General features: G+C 44.4%; 1 protein-coding gene and 1 long non-coding RNA gene across 19 annotated transcripts in view; one reads left to right on the top strand and one right to left on the bottom strand.

Moving 5' to 3' along the window:
• The window catches only part of baiap2b (BAR/IMD domain containing adaptor protein 2b), a 64,855-nt gene that overhangs the window by 33,685 nt on the left and 17,196 nt on the right, over positions 1 to 13,974 (bottom strand). For 15 of the 18 annotated variants that reach the window (XR_007398294.1, XR_007398293.1, XR_007398292.1 and 12 more), the window contains exons 2-3: positions 8,828 to 8,903; positions 5,362 to 5,448 (exon numbers count right to left, since the gene is read on the bottom strand). Coding sequence is in view for 14 of the 18 variants with exons in the window: in XM_049015869.1 (XP_048871826.1) it covers positions 5,362 to 5,448; positions 8,828 to 8,903 (163 nt within the window). In the remaining 4 variants the exon portion in view is untranslated. Of the gene's footprint in view, positions 1 to 5,361; positions 5,449 to 8,827; positions 8,904 to 9,238; positions 9,305 to 13,974 lie in introns of those variants that run through there. The other 3 variants (XM_049015860.1, XM_049015868.1, XM_049015867.1) reach the window with 3 other exon arrangements.
• On the top strand, positions 11,185 to 13,425 carry LOC125743156 (uncharacterized). The gene is made up of 3 exons (XR_007398297.1): positions 11,185 to 11,307; positions 12,977 to 13,185; positions 13,300 to 13,425. It is a non-coding gene; the product is annotated as an uncharacterized LOC125743156 (long non-coding RNA).

Raw genomic sequence — 13,974 nt, 5'->3', positions numbered from 1 at the left:
CTTAACCATAAGTAACCAAACAGAATATGAGACTTTTGGAGAGTTTCGTTTTTGATTGCATTCACCGATCTTTGTGGGGACCTGAAAAATGATCACCACAACATCAAAATAACAGGTTTTTGTTACATTGCAGAGGACATTTGACCGCCACAATGTAATATAACATACATACACAAACACACACGCATGCATGCACACACACACACATGCGCGCGCACACACAGCCCTGTCTCCCTATGCCCCTTCCGTAGCCTCCCACCACTGTTTGGCTGACTGCGTCAGAGAGGGACCCTGCAACACGTTTCGAGTGTGAGTTGACGGAAGAGGTTGCACGTGGACGCCTGAAAATACTATTTCTGCTGGTGCTCGTTGTACTCCGCTGCCATGGACTTTCCTCCCCCGGCGAGCTCTCTCGCTATCTTTCTCTCGCCGGAATCCCTCCCACGAAGGCATCCATTGATCTATTTTCAACCACCCCCCACGCAAATCTCTGGGCCGCCCACGTCCAAACGACAGCAGAGGGGTCTCGTGGAGACAGGGTGGGTACGCAGAGTCAGCGCTGAATTCTTCAGAACAATTTCACTTCAGTCACTAGACGCTGTCCTGTTCCATGCGCGGTGTGACTTGCTTGTTCTTACCGAGAGTGCTACATTGCGTTCACGTGTGACTTTACAGTGGGATGTGATGTGTGGAGAAGGCATGCAGTCTTGCGAGCAGCCTGAGCGGCTCCTGGCGCTGTCTCCACGACGCCCTTCCCACGTCCGCGTCCGCGGAGTGCTTCCGCACGTAGGCAGTGTGCCTGCGTCACACACTCGTTTCGAGTCAGACAGAGAGAGAGTGAAGAACGGCAGGTGCCCATTGCTCCGGAAGACGTCACGCACCGCGGATGTCTCTGTCCACTGGAGGAACACGGGAGGAACTCCGGTGACGGAGCCTGTCTGCCCCCATGCCGGCCGTGTGACAGATTATATACAGCACACCTTTGGCAACAGAATGTGGGGCTATTTTTACTAAAATATTATGAAAGGGAAAAGTTTGATGTTCAAATCTAAACAGATTTGACGATAAACCGATTTTACTCACAAATCTCCATATCAATAATAAATATAGAGGTCAAATTTGAAAAGGCTTGTGCAGTATGCATGTACTATTTTGAAAAAAATGGAAAACTAACAAGTCTATTATTGTAGCTTTCATTCAAAAGCCCACCCCCCACCCCCCCCCCCCCAACTCCTAAGAACTAGAAATACTGCAGTTTCTCTGAGTCAGAAGAAAACTGTGTTATTACAGGTCCTTAAAATGTTTTATTTATCTTTAAAAATTTTATAAAAGGGGTGAAGACTGAAAATGATCCCTAAAATAGGTTTTGGTACACGAGAGTGGCGCTACAGGTAGCAGGCAAAGTGCCATGTAACCGTAATATATGGGTACATGATGTAGTACAGTGTCAGATCTCTGCTGTGTTGATTCTTTAACACAGTAGAGAAATGAAAGCTGACTGTGGACCCTCTGCTGTTCATCCCTTTCTCTGTGCTGTGTAAAACCTGTTACTGAATAATCAATAATCATGAATCATTTTTAAGGTCAGAAAAACAATCTCATCATCTTTCATCCACTCATCTTCTGTAACTATTATCCAGAGCAAGGTGGTGATGAATCTGGAGTCTATCACAGGAAGCCTGGGTGTACCACAGGGGATACCCATATAGACAGGAGGTCTAGGACAACAGGGGGAGTCCATCTCCAAGGTGAATGATCCTGTGGGATTCCTCGTCTGTGTAAAATCAGATCATAGAAACCGCAATATTCCCAATATGCTAAAGATGAGTTTAATCATGAGGCAGGGAATTAATTTTCCTGAAAACTCATTTACATCTGGTAATAGGACATTTCTGAATCTGTTGACTGCAAAAATTACATGCTAAATTAACCACAAGAATGCACATCAGTCGTGGTCTAAGCCTGCTCAGTTACCCAACACTGAAGCTGCAGTGTGTGTGGATTATGTTTTTATTACACTGTAGGAACCACATGTTCCCCACAATGTAATAAAAGCCTGTTATTTTGACGTTGTGGGACCATTTTTCAAGTCCCCACAAAGATCTGTGAATGCACTGAAAAAAGTAAAAGTGCCAAAACTCTTGTATTTTGTTTGGTTACTAATGGTTAAGGTTAGGGCTGGGTAGGGGTTAAGGTTGTCATTGGTGGGATTAGAGTTTTCCTCATAGAGATGAATGGAGAGTCCCCACAAAGATATAATTGCAAACTTGCGTGTGTGTGTGTTTGTGTGCGTGTGTGTGTATTGACACTTGGGACCACTAGATTCAGAGACCACCTGCAGGATCCCAGAATTCAACTGAACACCAAATCTATAAAAGCATCCTGGGGAGGCTGGATTCTGCACCAAATCCTGCTACAGTTTGACTGACACATTATTCCCCAGTTCTGCATTTATTGCAATTTATTATTGGCTGCTGCATATCACATCTTGTTGTCTTGTATTTATTCTGCATGATATTGGTCTACAGGAAGTGTGCATGCACTATGAACATGTCATTAGAATGAAAACAGCCTTAGCCTGGACCAGAAAATCAGGAAAGAACATGTCCCCTGCACGTATCACGGGACTCCAACCGTCCAAGTCGCAAACACTTCCTGCACGTTTGTGCAAATAATTTTTGTTTGGTTTGACTGTATTCCTGGGCTTAAATGATTACATTGTGTACTAATTTGACTCTGTGCCACAGAACGACAGAGGGAGTCAGCTTATGGGGCATTTAAACCAGGAGCTTGTCAGCAAAATCATTCATTAAGGACTTTTTTTTGGAACATTCTGCTCAGCCCTCTGGTCTTTTTGCTGCCACCTGACCAGTATGGTCAGACCCCATTCCAAAGCCAACCAGATTTTACAACATTGCTGACTAACCCCCTGGGTTCCACCAATCACTGGGCGGCTCGTGCCAAAAAAGACTGCCACTGCAGCCTTTGCCCTTGGTTTGGTTGACCACCATTCCTCCAGGCTCCTAAGTCTCAAGGGATGGAAAAGGATGTTGTTGTTGTAGCAGATCCTTATGAGCAGGAGGACTGGAACCTGATACATTATAGGATTAGAACCTTACAAGTTGTAGGACTAGAAACTTAATCATAGTAGAACTGGAATTTGATACGTCACAGAATTAGAACATCGCGCGTCGTGGTGTTAAACCTGACAGGCTGCAGAATTGGAACATTACTCCCTTTGGGTCTGAACCTGACATGTAAGACTGGAGTCCAACATGTTGTAGGATCGGAACCTGACACAGGCTGCTTCTTAATCTGTCCCCACGTCAGCTGAAAAGAAGAGCTGGTAAATGCAAACATGATTCTTCCAGTCCTTTGCAAGACCTGGAACTAGGAACCAGGAAATCAAACAGACACAGACGCACAGGGATACACAAAAAAAAAACAAACACTCAGAAGGCGTGGAGTGCAGCCTTTTGGACACTAAAACGTTTTCAGTTCCTTAACAAAAACATCTCCAAGCAAAATGGAGGCAAGATGGGGACAGATTCAAATAGCATATGCATAAATAAAAAAATGAACAACAGCAGAGGTTCCAGCTGGTTGCCTGTCGGCCAAAGCGAATAAAATGAGTCATTCCAGGGTTTGGGCTGCAGGAAGTCAAGCTAGCGAAAGCAAGGATCTCCAGGCTGCTCGGTCACCTGGAAAACGAAGGACTGCGACACGGGGGGGGAGGGGGGAGGGAATGCAGGCGGCTGGGGAGGGGTGATGTGGGCTGCTCAACACGGCACAGATAGCAGACACACACGGATATCACCAGGGGCTGACAGCAAGCCAGGAGTTTACCCACAGTCAGTGTAAAAACACACTGTGCCTGTGAGGACTGTGTAAGAAAGTGAAAGCTATGACACACAGGAACTTATACCTCATTTAATTTGCGTATATATGTGGCTCAGCAGGTTTGGTGACCAGAGCTGGCAGAGGGATATTACCGCTGGGCCCTTGAGCAGGGCCCTCAACCCCCATCTGCTCCAGGGCCTGTCTGACCCAGCTCTCTGAAACGTACGTCGCTTTATATGAAAGCGTCTGCTAAGTAAATATAATTATTCATTTAACGTTTTTAATTCATGCAAGAAGCTTGCGTATGGATGGCTAACACCCCTGGCATCAATTGTGGGAAAACAAGACACACACACACACACATACACACAAATACATAGACACACAGATACACACACACATTGACAGACGGATGACCGACTGAGAGGGGACCCTTGAGACAAGCTGCCATGATGTGGCGATGCCAGGTTTGGTCTTGTTTTCCTTGGTTTTTTGAGAGCCCACCACAGGCACAAGGCCAGAGACCAGCTGCCCTGAAGCTCACCATGGCCTGGACAGAGCTCCATGTAGACTGACCAGTATCTCCATTCAGACCATAGCCATGGGGGTATGATGATGGACTACGTCAATTGAGACCCCATTTATGATGGTGACCGAGAGACAGGCATCAAGGAAAATGGGGAGCAGGAGCTCCTTTCCTGAATACAAAGCACCACAACCTCTTTTATCTCTTCCACACTCTCCAAGAAAACTTCACAAGTCTGATTCAGAGGCCAATTTCAATTCAGCTCTGTTTCTGGGTCATAGAGACATTGCTCTCTGCTGGGGAAAGAACTCCACTGGTAACGTCAGACTTTGGCCCAATGTAGCAACAATCCTCCTAACGCCCACCCAGCCCCACCACCATGAGAGAAAAAAAACTGAAAACTTCAGACATGCCCTTCAAGCATGCATATCTGTTCCAAAAAAGGCCTAGAGAACCTCCCTAGTTCCAGGAGGTTCTAAAGACACTAAAAGAGTTATCAAAAATTCCAGTCAATGGATCCTTCCAGATTAGAATACACAGAAGAGAGAATGCACCCACTCTAATAAGCAAGTACTAAAAGCTGCTAAGCAGTATCTAATGAACCTGTCAAACGGCTTAGTATGGGAATGAGAATGAACACATTGCTAGAGAACTGCTACGATAGGTGTACAAATGGATGCTACAAATGGACCCTGGAAGCATTTTAGAGAGCTATGGGGCCCTTCCTGCCTTCTGGGATGTCAGAGCGGTACCCTTTACATGTGCTTCCTGAACCTGCTGGGTTTTTTACTCACATACATGACCAGGTAGGAAGCTAACATGTACGCGTGAGCATGTGGGATTTGGGTACAGGAAGCTGCCACTATCCCCTTCCCCCACCCAGGCCTCTATCCATAACCCATTAAAAGGGGGGCGGTGTTGGGGCGCAGGGGGTTGCAAGGGGGGAGTGGCTGGGGAGGGAGAAGAGTGGCACTGCAACCGGACCTGCAACTCACCAAGATCCTTAGAGCCGTGACTCTCGCTGGCCAGCTCGCCCATCCTCACCAGAGCGTCGAAGTAGCCCTTGGCTGCAAATGTGACACCTGGAAACACGGAAGCATTTGCTGTCAGAAGGGAGGCGCCGTCCATGAGAGCGTGTGGAGGGCTCCGAAGTGGTGCTTAATTGGGCTACAGAGTGCCACTGACAACAAGAGTGCGGATGTCCTGGGGGGCCTGCACGCTCTCCAGATCTTCTTATAGAAATGGCTGTCCTCAAAATGGGTAGCTGTGTTTGGCTAAATCGGACAGGAACTACTGAATAAACACCAGATTCTGAATGGCCCCCCAGGGCCACCCACAACTTAAATACGTATAATAATAATAATAATAATAATAATAATAATAATAATAATAATATTAATAATAAGCATGAATCCCAACTGCCATGCCACAGCTTCACTCACACTAATCGAGATTTAACTGACCTACATCAAATCACCTAATGCCCCATAAATCACATCCACCAAAGTGAATGAACGAGGCAGTAAGTCGACCTACCAAACGAAAGCAGTTACAGACACTCCCTGGATTAGTGCTTGATTTCAACTGTTATGACTACATCACTTTGGAAAATGAATTTGCCTAAAGCTGGTTGGTTTGCTGGTTGCATTCAGAGCAAGACACATAACGAAACTGGCATTACTAATGGAGGTGTAGAGAACCAACACCTGCTTTGTCTCCCTGTTGGGAACAGCTAAAGCAGGTAGCAAGTTAGTGACTAATCTGAATCCACGCTTCCACACAACTAGTCACCCACAGACAAGCATTAGTTGCTTGTAGCAAGAGAATGCTACAAGGCGATTGGGTAGAGGTGGTGGTGGGTGGGGCCTGCACTAAGTACAGCTGTTCATACACTGAATTGGATCAAATCCTCACCTGGCTGTAAAGTCCTGAGAACACCTTTACACAATCCTTGGCAATCGTTATGGAGATCTGATGAAAAGTCTTTGAAGCCTTTCCAATACAAGTGTGGGTTTCCTTTAGCAGTGTGCTAATGAAAGGTTGTTGATAGTTTACACAAGTACCCTTTCACATAAACTCTGCTGAAACAGACCAAAATAGCCAGCTCCACAGAACCACAGATCTTCCATCCTAGCTCCTGAAGGTAGAGCCCAGTTCTGCAGCCCAGAATTCAGACCACTCCCCTACTGCACCTTACCAAAAATGTTCTCACTGCAATACGATGATGAGAACCATACATGGGAACTGCTGTTTGTGAGCAGCTGGTGGATGCAGGTTTGGGTTTTACCTGTGAGCGCAGAGTCTTTAACTTCAACAGCTTCTGTAGAAACATATCAAAATACCCCCTGGTGTTGAGCAAAAAGTGTAAGGATCTTTCAAGGGAAGCACATTGCTAGGTTTCACATCCTGTGGGTGGACACTGTTTCTCTTTTCAGGCTTGAGGCAGATTTAACTGGTGTCTAGCTCATTGGTTGTGCTGCTGATCAGAAAATGCGGGTTCAAATCTCATGGTTGGCAGAAGTTCAGTGTTGGGCTCTTGAGCAAGGCTCTTAAACACTATTTTCTCCAGAAACTGGCTGACCCTTCTTTCTCAGATGTTTGCCGCTTTGGATAAAAGTGTCTGTTAAATTAATGTATGTTTGAGGCTACATTAGGACATGCCACTTGAACATTCTTTGCCTAGAAATTGGGCTTCACCTGCTTGAAGCCGGGGACCAGGCATGGATGCGCAAAGCGACACAGGTGAGCACAGCAGCATGAACCATCAACGCCACTTGGCAATGTGACCCCCTTGTGGTACAGGGGTCGATGACAGCGGTGACTCTCGAGGTCTTTGGTGAAGATCACATCTGCTAGCGTACTCAACTAATGACCGATTTAGCAGAAGTATGAGAAAAACAGGGGTAGCATGCAGCTACCTGCCCTCATTCTTTAGCAGATACATTTGCGCACAGTGACGTTAACCGCTTCTCTCTGACCCCCTTTTTGTCCCACTTGGTCTGAGCCCTTCCATTCCATGCCACCACTCTGTACAGCTGAATACTAGAGATTCACTGAAGCCATATGAGCCCATACAACAACCCACAGGCTCCTCATCTGCACAGCAGTAAAAAGAGGATTTTACATCTAACAGATCTACCAGTGTTAGATCATAAGAGGCAGTGCAGACAAAACCTTAAGCTTGAGTCTCCCCCCCCCCCCCCCCCAGTTAGCAGAGGATGGGATTTTTAGCAACTGGCACTTCAGAGTCTTTTAACGTCGGTTTCTTCCACGGACGGTTCAAACAGTATTATACACCTTTACTGTATAACTGAATTACAGACAGCCTTGCTCTCACTTCTTAAGATGGTTTAGGCTAAAAATAGACTGTGACTACACAGTAACTGCTTGATTTCCTCAGGGGACCAACTCTGTCCCGCTTTCTTCCTAGCATGCAGTCGGACACAGAAAGTAGGTGCTGAAATATTAATTAGCCCACACTTGGAATCTCCACACCGACACTCTACCTCATTACCATGGGTTTACAGAAGACCTCAATCTCCTAGGCAGGATAACTATGCACCTCCCAGAAACCCCCATTTTATCGAACTCCTGCTGTACTGAAAATAATCACCATTAGTGCAAGGTAGCCACAGAATCCGTGTCCAGCCATTCTCCCGCCACTCCCTTATTGACTGGCTGCTTGTCACATGACTGATGGGCCGCGAAAGGAGGACATGGACTCACGCGAGAGGATGAGAACAGTATATTACAAACATTACTTTTTGGATTCCGATTTTCGTGAGTTTCTTGACTCACTTGGAACACCGCATGAAATTCAGGATGTGATTTCAGTAAGAATGTAGCAACTCTCCATATTCACCCCAATGGGGACTCCACCCTCTTTCATACTGTCCCGCCCATCTCTTACATTCCCCTACCAATCAAGCCCTGATTTGGTACATTCCCAGATCCTCTTCATGGTCCCCTCTCCCAACATGAAAATCGGCGCAAGGCTGCGACCGGGCAACAGTCCGACATGCAGATGGTATAATGGGATGTCTGGGGGATGATTGGAGGAATATGGATGAAGTTGGGGGGGGGGGAGAAGTTACATTTTTTTCTCGGCAGGGTTTCAAACCCTGCCAGAGGAAGCCAGTATCCCCATACAATACTCAACAAGCCCGAAAAGCTCCAAAGGTTCAAAAGACAGCCAGGAATACAGGCTCAGTCTTTTCTTAAACGACGGTAATAACATAACACATATACAACTGCAGTATTCATATCATTATATACATTATAGAATAACATCTACTGACATGTTATTATTAGACATATAAAAGTCACACCCTGTAATTACATCAGAACGAAGCACCGCATGAGGAAGCTGGCTGCCTCTTTGATAGGACAGGCAATAATTTCAGATGATTATTTCGCTTTCTCAGGTCCCAGAGAATGCACCTATAGCCGGCCTGTACTTACTCGAGAGCGCCTTCTCATACGTCTTTCCCATGGCGACAAAGTTCCGCAGGCACGGGTTGAACTGCTCCATGATGGACTGCAAGAGAGAAGGCAGGATGCGCAGGTCAGTGGCAGTGGGTGGGGTTGCCAGCACAAGTGTAAAATCCATGAGGATTTGTTCAAATCTGAAGCGGGAAATCCCGCCTTTTGAAGACAAGAGAGACTCAGGTCAGGTATGGAAAGGGAGGCACAAAGCCACACCTCTTCTGCCAATCTTCTCCTGACTCCACCCCCAACCCACCCCACCCTCCAGCCAAAAAAGAGACATGCAAACAAACACACACACACACACTAAAAACTGCAAGGGCTGAAACAGAAAACCAAAACCACAGATATTAAACAAGAACATATAGATAGACACACACACTTCACCTCTCCAAAAGGCTCCTCGGAGCTCAGAAGCGGCCCTTGCTCTCCCGCCATTGATGGAAAATGAGGTGCAGTGTGAGCTTTAAGTGCTTTTGTAGGGCCGGGTGCGGCGGGAGGGAATAGCGATGCGGGGGGTGTGGTGATTGGGCTGCTGGGAGATGGGACTCGGAGGCACTGTGCTCGGTTGGCTAGGAAAGCCTGGAGGAGGGGGACCGAGTGTATGTGAGAGAGGCTGAGAGTGTGTGTGCATGAAAGAGAGAATCATGGGATATGTGAGTGTGTGTGTGTGTGTGTGTTTGTGGGTAATAAATAGCTATAGTGCATATATGCATAAAACTGCAGGGAGTGTGTGTATCTGTGTGAGAAATTGAGGAACAGAGAATGTCTGTGGCAATTTTCAAGTATGTGTATAACAGATAGAGATGGTGTGTGTGTGTGTGAGAAAAAGAGATGGAGTGTATGGTATGTAAAAATAAATCGACACTGTGCAATGGAGACCACTGAGGACTATTTAGGTCAGCACAAAAGCAGCACTGAAATCCGCTGAGGCAACCAAAATGACGTCCTGCTCCAGATACAGCACGAGGAGCATGAGGAACGTTGAGCTAGATACCACCTGTCCTCCTCCCAGCACCAGCAGACCCTTTAAGAAGGTGAACTAGTTACTGAACATATTCTATCGAACACCTACAGGCCCTTTAAGAAGCTGAGCTAGATACAGAACATGTCCTACGAAACACCTGCAGACACTCGAAGAACCAGAACCAGACCCCAAAGATCTTCTACCAAACATCTGCAGGACATTTAAGAAGGTGAACTAGATACCAAACATCTTCTACCAAATATGAGGACACCCTTTAGAAAGGTGAACTAGCGCGAAAATCTCCTACCAAACACCTTCCGACCCTTTAACAAGGTGAACTATATAGCAAACATATTTTACCAAACATCTACCGACCTTTTAAGAAGGTGAACTAGATACCAGGGCAATTCCACCATTGTGGATGCAACATTTACTCATATTCAAAAATAAATAAATAAATAAATAGATTTAAAGGACAATCTTAGTTTCAATGAATTAATTTGCATGTCTTTTCATGAAACCAGTTGGACTGAATATAGATAAATCCTCAACATTCATATATTAATTAGTTGTTATAAATACATTGTATTTTATCAGTGTTATGGATGGTGACACCAAACGGACAGACTTTTATGGGAGACTACACATTTTCTACAAACTCTTGATTTTGAAGAAAACATTGTACTTGTTACACAAGACATGTGAATGAACACAAGAGTAAAGGGATGTTTCTCATTACCAAGGATGCTAGAAGATAGTACTTGTGGTCTTGGCAAGAACGGTCTTGCAAACTTGCTTTTCAAGAACGAACTTGGGGCGCAATGAATGATGGGGTGAATCTCAATGTGCGTACTTCACTGTACGCATATACACGTGTGCCCGTTTTACGTCATCTTCCATTGCCGAATACCAGTTCCAATGTCCAGAATATGGACAAAACATGTATTATTCATTGTAAACAAAGATAAACAAATCATTACTTTGGCAAGGCCTAAATAGTATTTGAAACTATAAATGAAAATATTTTTATTTCAGTTTCGGAAGCACTGATTACAGATTTCATCTAGTCTTTTATTTTCGTATCTTATTTTATGTTTACGAAAATGTTTGTCATAGTTTTCATCAACGACAATAGTCATGACGAGACTCCAGTTCTACTGAAAAAAAAAGTTTTTCCTAATTGTTTTATATCATGTCTTACCGTTTTGTACATTTTCTCTGTTATTAAGCGACTTCAGCTTTGAACGTTAGTGAGCGCGAGCGAACGAGAGCGCGCGCGCCTCTACTAAGAAATTCGAAGTGTTACTGTTAACGTGTCACCATTTCTTTGTTGCCACGGTATCAATCTTTTCTTCGCATTCTTCTCGTTGTTGTTTGAAAACATGTGAATCGCAGGGGATGTGTGAATATGTTGTTTTGATTCTGCTTTGGCGTTTACTTCATATTTCACCGTATTGTCCGTTTCGGCCACGCATCAGGGTCAAATCTGGTAAAATTGCCCTACCCGCAAGTTTTGCTGCTTTATTTTATAGTGTAAAAATGTGAAAGCATTCACATTCTCTAGCGTCCGTAACATAATTGCAGTTGTTAAATGAAATGAAGGGACACCACACTTAACACCGAAGTTACACCGTCGTATGCATACTGTTTGTACACCATAAACATCCTCTAAAGCCAGCTGGAGGCGCCTTAGCTGTAGAAATATGCACATTGCTCTGTCATTCCCTTGTCATTTTGGAAAATGTCAAATGATGACCTTTCTTAAGTGTTTTTAACCCTTTCTTGAAATAGTACAATATGGCTAGTTCATGTTTTTTGCTATTGTTTGGGGTCCGACACTTACACACCGGCCCAGTGTTAAGGGGAGTTGGGGGGCATGGAAGGGCTTAGCCCACCCCGAAATGACCTCAAGCCCCCCCACTTGCTCCTGGCCTGTCAGATGGGAAATTAGCAACAAAAAAACATAAATATGTAAATATTGTATACATCGTTAAATAAATAAATAAATAAATAAATAAATAAATAAAAAGCTGAACTGAGATTAATTCCTTCCATGCTGGTATTAAAAGTAATTTAATACTGTATAGTAAATGAAACAGGCATACCTGACTGTTAACGTGGAGGTGGGCAGAGACTCAGTTTTCTGACTAACTAGCGTACAGTTGTGGGCGACTGAGAGGGAATCTGAATAACATTATTAACATTATTATCAATAACTGAATTTAACATTGTTATAGCAGTATTACTAGCATTACTCTTGGTAAGTTAAACTGTGTCCCCCCATGTACGCCGCATATCGCATCAGGCAAAATGGGTCTGGCACCTGCTTATAAAGTATATTTGGATATTGTGCAAAAATTGTACAACTGTACAAAATTTGTGATAGTGTGGAGGATGGGCTCCCCCTTTGAGTCTGGTTCCTCCCAAGGTTTCTTCCTTCTAGGGAATTTTTCCTTGCCACTGTCGCCTCTGGCTTGCTCACTGGGGGCTTTGAGCAGGGATAATGTAAAGCGCTTTGAGACAATGTAATGTTGTGAAAATACGCTATTCAAATAAAATTGAATTGAAATTCAATATAGGATACAAAACGGTACAGTTTTCTATAAAATCAAATCAGAGCAGTTATATTAAGTAAAATATAAAATATAAGTGAACATTTTAAAAACAAGTCTGTTCCTGTGCTTCATATTTTATTTTTCTATGGTAAAATTGACCGTACCAAGCATCTCTACGAAACTTACAGACCTTTTAAGATGTTTCGTACCTAATTCAGCATCTCTACCAAACACCGTTAAAGCTTAACTAGATACCAAAAACCTGCAGATATTTTACGAGGATGTAACTAGATAGCAGACATCTCTACCAAACACCTACAGACCCTTTCAAGCTCATGTTGAATAATAATCTGCACTCCCCCGCGCTTTCTTCCAGTGAGCTTTCTCTAATTAACGCTGCCTGCAGGTGCCTTGGTAATTCGCCCACAGCAAGAGGCGGCAGCACCAGCAGGGTATAGGACATCATCCCACCTGCACTACACAATTTACAGCTTTCGTTAGGATAAACCATTGTGAAGATCATTCCTGTTCATTTACTAAGTAGCCGTTTTTATGCAGAGTGACTCTGTATTTAACAAGTATCCACCCTTCAAATTTTCACAGGTGTGGTGGACATTCAATGCCTCTCCCATCAACCAAGGTCTTTCTGGAAAGAGGTCTAGTCCCTTCCAACCTTGCACTGCCCTTAGATGAAGGACATTGAGGGGCCTGCTCACTGCCTGCTGATGCCTGGTCCTGCCCAGCTGTTTAATCTCTAAAGGTGACAAGTGTGTTTCACTGGTCTAAACCATGCAGTGAAACAAAGAAACCAGGTAGATTTCCTAAACGCTGATTAGCCAACACAGTGGATAGCCTTTTCTGCTGTCTCTTTAAGAAACCTGTGACCACTAATGAAAGCGGGACATTTTGGGCCATTTTGGCTACAGGGGGTTGCAGGAGGGAGAAGAAAAATAGCCAGGGTGAAATGCTGGAGAAAAGGCAAGAGAAATAATTTGCCAAAAAGATTGTTCCTTGATTAAGTAAAACACCACTTTAAAGCAGGGTCTCTTCACAGCATGGAAAGGTAAGGAAAGTGATTCTAGTGTTGTGCAAGTCTGGATAATTATGGAAAGATGAAAGAAAGTATGGAAACATTTTGGTGTTTCCAGACCACTGCAACAAATTGCTGTACTATATATTCTAAAAACAATCTATATTTGCTTGTACTGTGATAAAATCACAGATGTGCATAGAGGAGTGTAGGTGTGTCTTTGAGGTGTGTGCTTGGTTAATCCCCAGTAAGAAATACTGATGTAGGCTTCCTTGCAATTTACATCTCTCACAATGGGGAAGTGCAGGTTTTCACTTGCTTGGCTTGCCAGTCCCAAATATTGTGATTGATTGGCTTAGGATCCCAGATGTGAACGGAACGCATGATGCATAAAGTTCTTCAACATTTCGAACATGGACGAGTTGTTGGCCACACAAAGGCAGACCCTAGCGAGAGCAAGAGGAACAGGTACTGTAAAAGGCATCATCTGAGGGGGAGGGGGTGCTGACTTAGCAAACCGCCAGCGACAACAGAACCCCTGTCTCCCCTCACCCTGACTACTGTCACCTTC

This window comes from Brienomyrus brachyistius, chromosome 5, assembly GCF_023856365.1.
Source record: "Brienomyrus brachyistius isolate T26 chromosome 5, BBRACH_0.4, whole genome shotgun sequence".
Classification (NCBI taxonomy): domain Eukaryota; kingdom Metazoa; phylum Chordata; class Actinopteri; order Osteoglossiformes; family Mormyridae; genus Brienomyrus; species Brienomyrus brachyistius.
The sequence above is the reverse complement of the archived record's forward strand: the minus strand, read 5'-3'. Positions and strand labels throughout refer to the sequence as shown.